At 31.8% G+C, this 16,124-nt stretch overlaps 1 protein-coding gene and 1 pseudogene across 1 annotated transcript; both read right to left on the reverse strand.

Annotated features, from left to right (window-relative positions):
• Nucleotides 1–1,924: 1,924 nt before the first annotated feature.
• On the reverse strand, nucleotides 1,925–10,532 carry LOC139781057 (uncharacterized; annotated as a pseudogene).
• Nucleotides 10,533–11,866: 1,334 nt separating this feature from the next.
• On the reverse strand, nucleotides 11,867–15,602 carry LOC139781055 (uncharacterized). The gene is made up of 9 exons (XM_071719867.1): nucleotides 15,459–15,602; nucleotides 14,195–14,314; nucleotides 13,961–14,078; nucleotides 13,320–13,578; nucleotides 12,999–13,115; nucleotides 12,850–12,940; nucleotides 12,423–12,559; nucleotides 12,082–12,214; nucleotides 11,867–11,996 (listed from the first exon to the last, which is right to left on the reverse strand). Exons 1-9 carry the CDS (start codon nucleotides 15,600–15,602, stop codon nucleotides 11,946–11,948), a joined length of 1,170 nt encoding a protein of 389 aa, XP_071575968.1. The 3' UTR covers nucleotides 11,867–11,945.
• Between the last annotated feature and the right edge of the window lie 522 nt (nucleotides 15,603–16,124).

Consider the following 16,124-nt stretch of genomic DNA (forward strand, 5'->3'; position numbering starts at 1 on the left):
GATTATGTTCTATACAGGCTGTTTAATAACGTTAGTATTGAAATTTAAGAACAAGTAGTACTTATGAAATAAAACTAAAAAGTCTTAATAAGCAGTACTCCAAAACAATTTATTTCTGAGTTATGAAGCATTCGATGTATTCTCCATTTATTTCACGAGTATGCATTTTATAACGTATTTACTTACATGCAACCGCTCGTACACTCATCCTTCACTTCCAAGGTCGACGAATAATCAGTATCGTCGACGTGACAGTTTTCAATTCTCTGTGTCAGTTTGTCCACGAACGCTTGCGAATGGCCATCTATTATCATTGCACATTGATTACTTACCCTTGTATTGTTCAGCATTGAAACGAAGTCTTCTGAAAAATAACTAATTTTTACACAAATTCTGAAATGACTAACATCCATTTCATGTATGACAGATAATTGTTTTCAAGAAAAGTGGATAGGACGTGGTGGTTCAGTTGAATGGTTATCTCGCTCGGAACATTTGAAGAGCATGATGTACACCACATCAGTTGACACATTGGATGAACTGATATAGAAAATTGAAAACTCTTGTTAACAAATACAAATTAAATTTGGAATTTTTGAATGTGTTCGATCTTCAATGACAAAGCGTGTCAAATTATGTGTTGAAATGAACGGAGAGCACATCGAACATCTAAATTTATTTTTTATTTATTACAGCAGAAAATGCTTTATAACTCGAAAATAAATTTGGAGTAATGCTTATTAAGACTTTTTGGTTTATTTTTATGAGTACTACATACTCCTAATATTTAGTACCACCTTTTTTTAACACTCTGTATATGATGTACGCTGCTAGTGCTGCAGTGTCGATGACATTATAGAAAAGCGCCAGTGACCTACGATTTATTTTGCAGGTCTTTGCAGCCCAAACATTGAAGCACGCGCCCAAAATCTCGCATTATAGTAGGAAAATCATTTTTTTTACAACACCTCCACGGAAAGTCTTTCCATGCCTATAGAGCAGGGCGAAAGTGACCAATTGCACGCCAGGGCTTACTTTCCTCCCCAGGGAAGAAAATTGATACTTTCTGCCCCGTCAGACCCGTATGGCGGGCAGAAAGTATCAATTTTCTTCCCTAGGGAGGAAAGTAAGCCCGGCGTGAAAATTGGCCACTTTTACCACGCTCTACAGGCAATTAAAAGTCGAACATTTCCGTAAAAGTGTTGTGAAAAATATCGTGTGCACCACGGGTCGAAAATTTTTTCAGACTCGTGTAATTGCCGCCCGAGCCGAAGTGGAGAATGGCAAACTTCACACTCATCTGAAAAACGCAGCTTTCTCCCCTTGGTGCACAATATACTAATACTATACTAATACGCTATGTAGAAAACGTTCTTGGACATGAAATACATCCCCTAGCATATGTAGGTTTTACTGGCCAAAGACGTGACTCAACTGCGGGCTGATTTTGTAACTCTTAACGACAGTTTCGTTTATCATTATATTGTCGTTGCGCTGCTTTTTTACCATGTATAATATTTGCGCAACGATAATATATCGATAACGAAAGCGTCGTTAAAGGTTACAGAATCAGTCTGCTGGACGTGTTGCAGTTGTCGGCAACTATTATGTTTGCCGCGAATTGAATGGAAGGCAAAAGGACAACTACTTGCAACAAGGGAGTATGCGATAAACATCTCATAAGCAAGTTAACGTGCTATTACTGTATCCAAATTTCCTCGTAATTAGCCTAAACATTGTAGGTTACTATATTTTGAAATTGTAATAGAATAAAAAGGATGCCTCTTTTCCATTAATTTGACTGTATTAAAGCCCACGTTCTGTCCGCTTAATATTTGTACAATGCATTGCAATATTATCATTAATATTGCATACTTTATATTTAATCTGTCTAGGGATTATGCAGTGCTATAAATTGGCATGATTATTGATTCGTATAATAAATAAATGTGAAGTAAGATATTGATGCGCTGGCCAGCTGCAATAAAAGATATCTTTTTCAAACGTTTGAAATATATTATATCGAATATATATTGGATATAATTACCGTGACAAAGCATTCTAAGGACCCTTTAATCATTCCGCCAACAAATATCTGTAAAGTTTTATTGCCCCTTTGCAATAGGAACAATATTAACTTCTGTATATGTAAGGGAGCCATATACCATTGAACGTTGTATCTATATGAAATGACGATTAAATGCGATCAATATCAATAATTCTATGATGATAAAATAATTTATTATAATTTAAATTAATTCTCTCTTATAAAAATTATAAAATTATAAAATTATAAATTAATTCTCTCTTATAAATATTATAACGCATAGTTATCTTACGAATTATTTTAGCTTTAGCTTTGTATGAATTTTGTATCGTATTTTGTATTTATTAATTCCAGCTTGTGTGTGTGTGTGTTTATTGCACAAATTTTGACTCTTGCGTATCACATGAGAATATTTCTTACACTGTAGCAAATATGCCATTGTTTTCATCCATAAGTTGTTGCGAAATATCGTTGCACAGGAAAGTATATAAATAATACATATTTACATATATTAAGGACTGTAACACTTTCCCGCTAATTTGTCCAGATGATATCTCTCGAAAAATCTAAAATGCGAGCTATTTACTTGAAAGTTTAAAAATAGAAAACCAAACTTACTCGATAAAGATTGAGGCTCGCGTAAAGCAATCCATTCAATATTAAAACGAAGAACGTTATGTTAAATGAAGATAGAAAAGTTTTGAGTATCCTTTAAGAACACGGAAAAAACAGTATGGTTGACTCACACATAAATCTGGTTGTGCCAACCAGATTCAATAGTAAAATACGGAACAACCAGTTATGTGTTTGCTGCAGTCACAGAGCAATTGTTGAGTGACTATTGTTGCAGCAGTGACGATACCTGGTTGCTGCAACCAACCTATTTTCTTGATATTTCTTGATACTTCAACTACAAATATTGTTATGGCAACTACACCATTTGGTTGGCTTAGATAATATGTCTTGATGTAGTATAAAAGTATAAATCCCTATCACACCTTAATTACAACCATATTGTAAATACGATATGGTTATGTAAATATGAAACTGTCGTACCTTATTGGATTATTTGAAGGTATGCATGATTAAAAGTCGGTTTAGACATAACCGTGCCATACCCGTACCGTATCCGTACCGTGCACGGACAGAAAAATTAGACAAGGATGGAGACAATAGAAATCCTTGTCTAATTTTTCTGTCCGTGCACGGTACGGATACGGTACGGGTATGACACGGTTATGTCTGAATCGACCTTTAATCATACATACCTTCAAATAATCCAATAAGGTACGACAGTTTCATACGTTGCAACGCAATTTTGCAACGCTCATCCATAAGGACGAAATAGAAAATGATAGAAACTGATAAATAAGTTGACCCGACGAACTCCTCAGTCAGCACGATATGTATACACTCTTGCACTTATATTTGACACTTTTCACCGTACTTATTTCACTTATATTCACCAGTCTTTGTATCAGCGATACTAGATAATGCGCTCTATAAACACGTTGCAACGCGTGCAGAGAAACGCGACTCATGACTCACTACGCGCTAGAAAATGTATGCGCGGGGCATAGCGAGTCGCTTTTGTTTTCTGACATCGCTGCCTCATCCCGATTGACGCAACTATACGGATAGATAGTCCATCCAAGTTCTGGTTGTGGCAACCAAATTCCGCGCAACTACATTCATGTAGTTGACATATAAAAGTAAATAAGTCACATCAACCATACACATAATTGTTACTCAAAGATAACTAGGTGATGCAGCTAGGTTGCTTACAACTAAATTTTTCTGGTTGTGTGCATCATATCATTTTTTTCCGTGCAGGTAAGAAAATTAATGGTAAGAAGATTACTTAAATTTGTGTCGTAAATATTTGTTACGTCGCATCAAATCAAATGTGAAACTGTGCTGGTTTTATATTAGGATTTATTTTAAAATTTTTGCACGTGGTAATGTGACAAACTCACACATTATGCGAATGTAAATTATTATACAATTATAGTTAACATTTCAGTTATTTACAGTTATCGTATGGAGCGGATCATGACAATCGGTATTACACGAATGAGCGGCACGAAAAGTGCGAGTTTGATTCACAAGAGCATAATTTATGCCGTAGATATGCATCGCAAAGCTTTAAAGTATGGTGGTCATTAAACAGATGCACAGGATGTATCGTAATATCTGGAATTTAATTCAGATATAAGTTCTTACTGACGTCAATATTTCTTTCAGAAAAAAATATCAATTTATTGATATTTCTTAAGTTATAAATAATTTAAAACGTGTGACTCTTGCGATATAAATTTATAATAATTGTATGAATTAATTTTAAATTAATACCTACATAATTAAATTTTACTCAATTTTATGTGTAAATCTTTTTTCAAAAACTTTTATTAGAAACTTTATCTACACGGAGAAAAAGTTACGGTTGCTACAACAGAATAATAATGTTAATTTTCGCCCATCCATACAAAAGGGTTATGGAAACCATAGTACTCTGGAAGTGACCTATATGGTTGCCCTAAATTTTTCTGGTTGTGTGCATCATATCATTTTTTTCCGTGAAGGAATAGATATTAGTAGCTGTACAATATGTATCGTAACATGCAGAAATAATCTCAGAGATAAATTCTTTGGCCATTTCCGAGTGCGATTTCCATTTGACGCTAACGCTGTTTTTTTTTTTAATCACCTTTTTTCCGATATTAAATGTCAATGTTTAAGTTAAAATAATATAGCTACACGGAGAAAATTGCTACGGTTGTTACAACAACATTCTCTATGATTGAAAAAGAAATGTATGTGAATTCAAGTTAAATTGATATTACATTGAATGTAGCTGTTAAGATATACTCATTTATACAGTTTTCATAACCGTAGTTCTTACGATACGTGACATTCGGTTACAATACCCTCGTATATGGTTGCCTCAACCAAAGGATTATTGCTATCTCTCTTATGTGGTCTGCAGCACAAATATTATGGTTGAGAGATCCATAAGATATAGCTGCACGGTACAGCACTGAATCACTGATTGAGAGTTTAGTTCCATTGCGCGCGCAAAAGAATTTCTGCATAGAATAAAGTAGATTTGATAAGGATTTGATAAGGATGTTTTAACTTTATAAATATACTTTTTTCATAAATATATTTACGAACACAAAATTTCGTAATGAGCCGACACTGGTTTCTGACATTCACCCGACATTAAGAAATATTATATCATATATCCAATTTAAAATTTTATTACTCTTTTTAAACTGAATTTGTTTCTTAAGATGATTTTTGAAAAATTATATATTTGCGCTGATTATGACATATGTAGACTATATATAACACTTACATTAAATTAAGAAGTAGTCTACCACGTAAGGTAGTTGGCTCACGATCCAGAGGTCCCGAGTTCGAATCCCACCAAGGTAAGTGTATTTTTTCAAATACGAGAAAATATTTATAATCATAGACTGCATCTTAAGAAACAAATTTAGTTGAAAAATAGTAATAAAATTTCGAAATAAATAATTTTTTTATATTTAGCATTAGTACCTACACATAATCATTATGGTTGTAACATCCATATATTATGGTTGCAACATCCATATAGTAGCTACCCTCACTAAGGTTAGGGCAACCATATAGGTCACTTCCAGAGTACCATGGTTTCCATAACCCTTTTGTATGGATGGGCGAAAATTAACATTATTATTCTGTTGTAGCAACCGTAACTTTTTCTCCGTGTAGATAAAGTTTCTAATAAAAGTTTTTGAAAAAAGATTTACACATAAAATTGAGTAAAATTTAATTATGTAGGTATTAATTTAAAATTAATTCATACAATTATTATAAATTTATATCGCAAGAGTCACACGTTTTAAATTATTTATAACTTAAGAAATATCAATAAATTGATATTTTTTTCTGAAAGAAATATTGACGTCAGTAAGAACTTATATCTGAATTAAATTCCAGATATTACGATACATCCTGTGCATCTGTTTAATGACCACCATACTTTAAAGCTTTGCGATGCATATCTACGGCATAAATTATGCTCTTGTGAATCAAACTCGCACTTTTCGTGCCGCTCATTCGTGTAATACCGATTGTCATGATCCGCTCCATACGATAACTATAAATAACTGAAATGTTAACTATAATTGTATAATAATTTACATTCGCATAATGTGTGAGTTTGTCACATTACCACGTGCAAAAATTTTAAAATAAATCCTAATATAAAACCAGCACAGTTTCACATTTGATTTGATGCGACGTAACAAATATTTACGACACAAATTTAAGTAATCTTCTTACCATTAATTTTCTTACCTGCACGGAAAAAAATGATATGATGCACACAACCAGAAAAATTTAGTTGTAAGCAACCTAGCTGCATCACCTAGTTATCTTTGAGTAACAATTATGTGTATGGTTGATGTGACTTATTTACTTTTATATGTCAACTACATGAATGTAGTTGCGCGGAATTTGGTTGCCACAACCAGAACTTGGATGGACTATCTATCCGTATAGTTGCGTCAATCGGGATGAGGCAGCGATGTCAGAAAACAAAAGCGACTCGCTATGCCCCGCGCATACATTTTCTAGCGCGTAGTGAGTCATGAGTCGCGTTTCTCTGCACGCGTTGCAACGTGTTTATAGAGCGCATTATCTAGTATCGCTGATACAAAGACTGGTGAATATAAGTGAAATAAGTACGGTGAAAAGTGTCAAATATAAGTGCAAGAGTGTATACATATCGTGCTGACTGAGGAGTTCGTCGGGTCAACTTATTTATCAGTTTCTATCATTTTCTATTTCGTCCTTATGGATGAGCGTTGCAAAATTGCGTTGCAACGTATGAAACTGTCGTACCTTATTGGATTATTTGAAGGTATGTATGATTAAAGGTCGATTCAGACATAACCGTGTCATACCCGTACCGTATCCGTACCGTGCACGGACAGAAAAATTAGACAAGGATTTCTATTGTCTCCATCCTTGTCTAATTTTTCTGTCCGTGCACGGTACGGATACGGTACGGGTATGGCACGGTTATGTCTAAACCGACTTTTAATCATGCATACCTTCAAATAATCCAATAAGGTACGACAGTTTCATATTTACATAACCATATCGTATTTACAATATGGTTGTAATTAAGGTGTGATAGGGATTTATACTTTTATACTACATCAAGACATATTATCTAAGCCAACCAAATGGTGTAGTTGCCATAACAATATTTGTAGTTGAAGTATCAAGAAATATCAAGAAAATAGGTTGGTTGCAGCAACCAGGTATCGTCACTGCTGCAACAATAGTCACTCAACAATTGCTCTGTGACTGCAGCAAACACATAACTGGTTGTTCCGTATTTTACTATTGAATCTGGTTGGCACAACCAGATTTATGTGTGAGTCAACCATACTGTTTTTTCCGTGTGGTAATCTTTAACATTCCGCAGACATCCCAAGCAGCATTTTGACGTCCGCCCGACGTTAAGATAAACACACTTAACGTTGGTATCCAACGTTTTCGCTACGTCGTTTCAACCCTCTTTTGTACTAATTTGGGGAATCAAATTTAGGTTGTACCAACATTGGGATCCGACTTATATAAGTTAAATTGAGGTTACATTTTTTCCACCAGTTTTAACGTTGGTGTAAGTAATTTTTGTAAACTTTGTACTGCTAGACCTGAGGTTATTTTTTCACAACGTAATATTACGTGTAGTTTTCGTGCTTCCATTCAAACCATATGACGGCATTGGTGTAATAAATGTATCATAATACGTACTTATCAATTTGGCACAAATAAAATGGCTTTAGAGGAAAAATATAGTTTGCGCAGTCTTTGATACTATTGTAATTTTGCCATAAATACACGAACCCAGCACTGAAAATTTATACCGAAACCCACTTTATTGATAAATGTGGAAATAATAGGTCGAAATTAGACGAATCCCTTCTAAAATATTCCAATTTATTAAATATTCTATTAAATAACTAAAATTTTCAAAATGTAGATTTTTATTTTTTTTATCAAAATTACTTTTAAAATAAACATGTTGTCAAAACTTTAACAACAGATATTATATAAATGCTTTAAATTGTTAATAAAGTGCGTTAAAAAATATAAATCTAAATATACTGGAAAATGGCGGATTATTTGCCTTCCTCTTTGAGGAATGAAAATGGCGAAGTCAGCGTTCCACACTATATCAAACTTTACGTAGTAAAAGGTGCGATAAATTCTACTAAGATTTGTCTTCTCGTATAAAATAATAAACTTTTTCAGACTTTTGCAAACTAAGTAGTATACCACTGTAGGCAAAATTGTACCTATATTGACTAAAAGTCTTAACAAGGTCGCCAAACTGACTTAACATGTCGATAAAGTATCGATTAGTTGAAAATTCTATACTAGATTTGCGAATGCGTCGTATATCTTAACCAAATCCGACCTATGCAATACCATCTATGGTGATCTAGGTTATGGTTATGGTATAGCGTTAAGCGTAAGTCGGATTTACACTTATATCTCTACTCTTTTTTAGGCAGAATTTGTTACCATTTCTCGCGATTTCTTAACGTCAGTCAGAAATGACCACAGGCGACGTTTCACAACGTTAGCGTTTTACAACGTTTGATAACAAAACGTTGGTTTACGTTGGGAATTACGTATTGAAGTCGCTCGAAAAGTGTAGTGCAGAGTATAACGTCAGGCGAACGTTAAATATCTTAACGTCTGGTAATAGGACTTAAACTGTTTCAAATTTGACGTTGGGGAAATGATAAAAAAAGCACGTCGTAATTTTAACGTTAAGACAACGTCCAAAAAACGTTAGTATTATCTTTTAATTATAAGTTACATTTTATAACTTTTTTGGACCGCTTACAACGTTGTGATTAGTAGAAAAGTAGTCCTTAGTCGGAAAGTTAACCGAAAAATGCTGCTTGGAATGTTGCATATATAATATGAACATTGTTCCTATCGCTACTATTGCAAGCCCTCCTATGCAGAATGCTGCATCCGTATGCAATATAATTAAATAAAAACATCTTTCTTGATCGATAAAGTACTCTGTGACGATCTGTAATGATGGATTTGGTCGGGACGCGTTTGCAGAGAATATAATATCGCATACGTATGGCAAAAATGGTGTAAGGATAAAAGAAATCACGCTGAAGACAACGAGCACTAAAGAACAATTTAAAAAACAATAGTAAAAAAAAATTATTAATTAATGTTTTTAAATATTATTGCATATTCTAATTTTTTTTTTATTTAATCTTCCAATTTAACCTTCCAACCTTCCATGATATATCGTCCAATATACATGGCTATACATGGCTACTTTAAATTCCATGCTCGCATATACATGCATGTGCGCATTGCTTTATTATCGGTAAATTAATTGCTTAAAAAAGCAATGTGCTTTTGCCGTTTATGTTGTCAATTTAAAAATACAATTACGAAATTTGAGGCACAATACTCTACAACCGCGAATATGTCGTCATGTCATTTAATTAATAGAAACAGTATTTGAATTTAAATAAAACCTGCATATTTCCTGATGAGTAATGAAAAACTGAGAGATTGTCTTAAGCGTAAGTGCTTCAGTATAACGTTTAGCAACGCTCCAGTATTTTTCTATAATGGCAATTTCTCCTTCTTCTTTTAGATCGTTGTAAGTGTGTTGAAGTAGATCTAATAAATATTTTACCTGTCATCATACAATAATTTTCTATGCTACTTTTTACTTGAAAGTTGATACGAGCTGTATCAACACACTGTATACGACACGCATTTGTTCAAATAAAGAATAATTCTTATCACTTACAAAATCCATGTTAAAGTGGAACGAGAAGTATGTTATCACGAAGTTAAAAAAGACGGTTGTGACAGAGAGAATTTCAATAACTAATTGCAGATCGCATTTTGTGGTCGCAAATGTTGTAAACTATGGGAAATGATTTTGCTGAATTATTTGTATTAAAGGAATATTTTGCTTGTCAACAAATAGAAAAATTTAAATTATCAATTGCTTTTCTACGCGGAATAGTTGAACAAAAAGCGCAATGTATGTATAATCATACTTACATCACAGAGTAAGTATATAATAAAAATATACAATACTATTTTAATATATATATATATATATATATATATATATGTATTATAATTATACATATAAATTTAAATGTGAGACAAGTTGCTATCAATAGCAATGTGGTAATTAATTAATAATTAATACATTATTATTATTATTATTAAATAAGAACATTTCTCGTAAAAAACTACTAAAATATATTGACTTACTTGAAATATAATAAAACTTCCCAGAATTCCATAATGCAAAGTCAGTTGCAATTGAACAAGTTTGGATTGTTTATTAAGGCCACAAGCCAATCGCGAGCAAAAGAATCCGATTGAGACTAAAGTACCGATCCTTCGCGCTGATCATCTCTTCGAGCATCGAAACACATGTGACTGCGAAGATGTCGGGGACATTCCGTTTATCCCCTCTTTTCGAACGATCGATTGATATTCCTTCTTTTAGCGTAAATTTTACCATTAAACTAATAGTAACCATTAAAGAACATTATGAGGAAATTCAAACACTTACAATTTTGCAATTTTTACCTTCGAAGAGGTCTATGATTAAGCGATCGATGCGACGCATAGGGGAATACAACAGGGGTCCGTTCCGTTTCACGCATATGCGCGCATTTTCTATAGTAAACGTTACGTATGCTATAGATAAATGCGCACATATGCGTGAAACGGGACGGACCCAGATGTCTTCTTCCCATAAAAATGAACAAAAAAGGACTTTCGTGAAGAGATGTTGTTTTCGGTTGTTGCTGGGACTTTACACATTTACACATTACTATATATCTATATGTTTGACGTTTAAAAGAGAGTAAGTTATCAATTTGAAATATATCGACACGTTTTTATAAAGTTCGTGTTGTCGCATGTCACAAGCAGATAATATCACAATAGAAATAGTTATATGTTTTGTACCTTTTTGTATTTTTCTTTACTGCACATACAATTCATGTCATTTATGAAAAGAACATTTTAAAAAATTGTAAATGCTAGTATATATGTATAAACTAAATTAGCATAAATTATTTTGTTATGGCTGACGCGTATCATTATAAACATTGCTTATAGAAAATTAATTATCGAAAATACAGTACAAAATTAATTGTTCTTATATTTTATATATTTAAAGAATGCGACATGTATACATACATTATTTTCATTTTTAAGTCCTTTTGCAAAAGCCTAACAAAGTAATATTTTAGATTAAATAATTTTTTCACAACACCTCCACGGAAAGTTTGACTTTCCATGCCTGTAGAAAGGGGCGAAAATGGCCAATTTCACGCCAGGGCTTACTTTCCTCCGTAGGGAAGAAAATTGATACCTTCCATCTGGTATAGCGGGCCGAAAGTATCAATTTTCTTCCGTAGGGAGGAAAGTAACCCCTGGCGTGAAATTGGCCACTCTCGCCCCTCTCTAAGCATGGAAGTCGAGCATTTCCGTAAAATGCTGTTGTTGTGAAAAATATCGTGTGCACCTCGGGTCGAAAGCTTTTTCAGACTCGTGTGATTTGCCGCCCTCGCTTTCGGCTCGGGCGGCAAACTTCACACTCGTCTGAAAAACGCAACTTTCTCCCCTTGGTGCACAATATACTATTATTTTCCATGTTTTGCTTGAGCGAAATCTCCAGCTAAACTACATGTTCAAAAGTAAGGTTTTTTTACTTTTTCAATAATATAAATAATATAATAAGTAATATATATATTGTTACATTTTAATTAATTATACATATACCATGCTATTAGATTCATTTTTTCAGTCTTTTTTATTGTATCGAATATATAACAGCAAAGTAAGATATCGAAGCCTTCACCAGCTGCAATAGATTATATCATTTAACCCACATTTATCGTATGCTATCTTAAGTAAATTCTGATATACGATATATATATTTTTTTTACCGTAGCGAAACATTCGAACGATCCGTCAAATAGTCCTTTGAGACTCAAAGTGAATTTTTTGGTGACTCTTTGCAATAGAAACAGTATCGTTTTTTGTATGTATAAGGGAGTCATATACCACTGAACGCTGTACCTGCGAAATTATACGAACAAAAATTGGGAGTTTGAAAAAGAAAAAAATATATTTAATAATAATAACGAGAATAATAATTAACACATACACTCTAATCATTCTATAAATAAGATATTTATCTTTATTTTTAATATAAATATGCACAAATTGCTTATGTGTACGCACATATAATATATATATAATATTCTATATAATAAAATTTTCTTACGCAGTAACAAATACGTAATTAGTATGATCAATAACGTTCTGCCCGGCATAGTTGGCTAGGAACATGTATAAAATACAAATTGTTACGAATAAAAAGGGAAATAATAATTCTTTGACATTATCTTGAGATGAACCAATCTGAGAAATCTAAAATACGATTATTATAGAGAGTAGGTATTACGGAGAGAAGAGAAAGAATTTTCTACCTACGTTTCATCTGTTATTTTTTACATGGTAAGTTATCTCATTATAACCGGAATTCTGACTCACACACATGTAATTGAAGAAAAAAAAACAGATTTATACGTAGAATTAATTATAAATATCAATTAATTAAAGTTATTAATAAAAGTACATTCTCTCTTGTTATAGAACTACATTATGGAATATTAAACACCCTTTCCAAATAAAGATTTATCGAGACTTACTTGGAAGAGATTAAGGCTCAAAGAGACCACTCCGACTGCTATTAGACAGAATAGCATTGTCTCAAATTTAGATACCAAGAGTTCAGACAATCTTTAAACACAAGTAAATATTATTATATGACTTATATGTATAATTCTTGCATACTAACTTTATAGCTTGCCGATGCATATCTATAGCACAAATTATCCCTTCGAATATGACTTTCTCATTCTTCTTACTAATGTTTTTCAGCATATTGATTCTCATTACACGTTCAATACGATAACTATAAATAACATATTTATCGAGTACATATACTTTCTTTGTTTTTACAAGATAAACTTTATTTTCAGATCCTTTTTTCGAAATATAACAATTCCTTTTGTTTAATTTATAATTTAAGGTAACAAACAAAATTTCTATTCATAATAATAATATAATTTCCTTTATAATTTGAATTTTTGTAATCATTTCTATATTTCTGGCATACCTGGAGATTCTAAACATTCCACATGTAAGTTGGAGATACACAATAAGCATTGTTCCTCCAGCTATTATTATAAACAGTCCTATGCAAAATGCTACGTTGATATGTAATAGAATTAAAGAGAAATATCTTTCTTGATCGACGAAGTATTCCGTTATGAATTGCATTTGACGTGCTTGAGAAACATTTATTGGCAAAACATCAAAAGTACTCGATAAAAATTCAGCAGCAGTAAAAGTAAATACACTGCAAACGCCAAATACTAAAGAATGTTCGAAAGTAACTTGTATAATTTTCTGTCATATAATATCTTAAAATATTGCTTTACGTATATATGTATATTCTATCTCAAATTTTATATTTCATCAAACTCAATTATAATCGGCTTCTACTATTATTCAACTCATAATTCTACACGTTGAAATTTTATTCTTCATATTTAAATATCTTTAATCCAAAAATCATTATTTCTCTCCCAATATATATGTACAACATGTATTTTAATGGAGTGATGTATCATACATATGTGTGCAGATAAATTATTGTTATTTGTCAAGATTAATTTGTCTTCCACTGAAGTCTTAGCTTGCACGTATAAACAAGAAGAACTATAAGCAAATGCAAATCTAAAAATATTATCTTACTTGTAAGTACAGCCGTGTAACGTTTTCCATTATAGCCATATTTTTCCATGATAGTGTTTTCACATTCATCTTGTAGTTTATCGTATACATGCTGAAATTGCGTCAATAAATTCTTTACCTGTCAATCCAGTAACTTTTATACCACCTTTGTGTATATTTTTTCAGAAAGATCGTTGAGTATAAAAATTTGTCACAGATATTAATTTAATCATGTATTGTAAAATGTTAACTTACAGCTTTCATGTTAAAAGCAAAAGAAATGTAGTTTATCATAAAGATAGCAAAGAAAAACGTGACAGACAGAATCTTGACGACGAGATCCGAAGTACATTTCGAAGTTAAAAATGCGGTGAACTGCAAGCAATAATTTCATTAAAATGCTTGTATTTGAAATTTGTTTTTTATACATTTTATAACTTCTAAATTATAGAATTGTTACTTTATATGTATATAATAATTTTACAAAAAAAAGGTAATAATAATTATGTACGTGATGTCTTGCAACTATTGTACAATATTTAAATAGAACAGAGATTTTAATATAAAAGACGAAAATTATAAAAGTCAGAATTACAAGAATATTCAAAAAGTAAGCAATTAAAATCAGTAAATAGTATTTTTTAAATCTTAAGTGAAATTTTTTACTTAATATTAGTATTTTTTAAATTTTACAATATCAATTCTGATTACACGTGTACGCGCACCTATCATTAAATATCGATCTTCATACCTAAGGTAATATTGATTTTCTCTGTTCCGCTGACATACAATGTTGGTTTCTTATATACACTGCTTCTATGTACATGTATACATTTTAACAATCAGTTATACATTAGCAAGTTAATTATCAATGGCAGGGTTTACTCGTTTCATGCAAATTATTAAAAATTTTAGATTATTAAAAATTTAATTGTTTATTTAAAAACAATTATTAGATGTAGTGAATTATTAAATAATCTAATGTTTGTTTTTATTGAAAAAATAAAGTTAAAACGTATTTTGTTTTTGTCGAAAAGCAGAAATGAATATATACATATATTATTGTCCTTCCTAAATTTTTATTAAGTGGAAAAGATTTAAATTACAAATATTCAATCAAATGTTTACATTTTCTGCAGCTAATCAATCTTCTTTTCTTTGTTTATTAAAATTACAAAATTTTGAATTTTATATTTGAATAGATGAATCTCACGGTAATCATCACGGGTAATCATCAATGCTTTGATCGCTTATAATTAACATTGATATTTCTAAGACTTCTTATAGAAATTGTACTCTTCAAAAGATACTGTTAGAGTGTTACACGATGAAGTGGAACATATTGTAACACAATTAATACATATAATAATTTTCTATTTTATATAAAGTATGATATTAAATTATGTATATGATAATAAAAGATGTGATATAAATTATCTAAAAGTATAACTTATATCAAATATACAATTTATAACTTATCTAAAAGTAATAATATTTAAGAAAAGAAATATAGTCTTACTTGAAACAAAACAGCAGTCGTAAGAATAATCAGGAAGAAAATAAACCGAAAACGTACGAGTTTCGTTCGTTGATAAGGCCACAGCCCTACAGCGAGTAAGAGAATCTTATTAAGACTAAAGTATTGTGCTTCGATAGAGATCATTTCTTTGCGACCTCCAAAATAAGACTGCGAAGATATCGAAGGCATGATTACTTCCCTCCTTTTTGCATTCATTAAACAGATATTCTATGGCTGCTCTCTTTTGGAATAAATTTTAACGCAATTTTCCTAATGTCGTTCGTACGCAAGACGGCACGAGACACTATCGTGAGATCGAAACATTCGCATTTTAATAATATTTCTCACAAAAGCTATGATTAAGTAATCGATTTAATACCAGTGAAATTCAGCAGATGTTCTATTTCTCATAACAAAATTACTCGTGAAAGAACTATTTCCGCGAGAACAATACAAGAGTGGCGCATGCGTATTTAGCACTTGAAATTCATGCCTTTACACGCTTTATTCCTGTTCGTGCAATCGTAAGAGTTTTATCTGCAAGGAGAATGTCCATCCCTTCAGTCTCAAGTATGTATTATTAAACGTTCAAGTTATTGTTTAAGGTAATATTATTCTCTTTTCCTTCTCTATCAAAGCGTAAGAATACGTATTTTATGTTCTTCA

This window comes from Temnothorax nylanderi, unplaced genomic scaffold (assembly GCF_030848795.1).
Source record: "Temnothorax nylanderi isolate EJ_2023f unplaced genomic scaffold, tnyl_v1.0 TNYL_tig0313_pilon, whole genome shotgun sequence".
Lineage (NCBI taxonomy): Eukaryota > Metazoa > Arthropoda > Insecta > Hymenoptera > Formicidae > Temnothorax > Temnothorax nylanderi.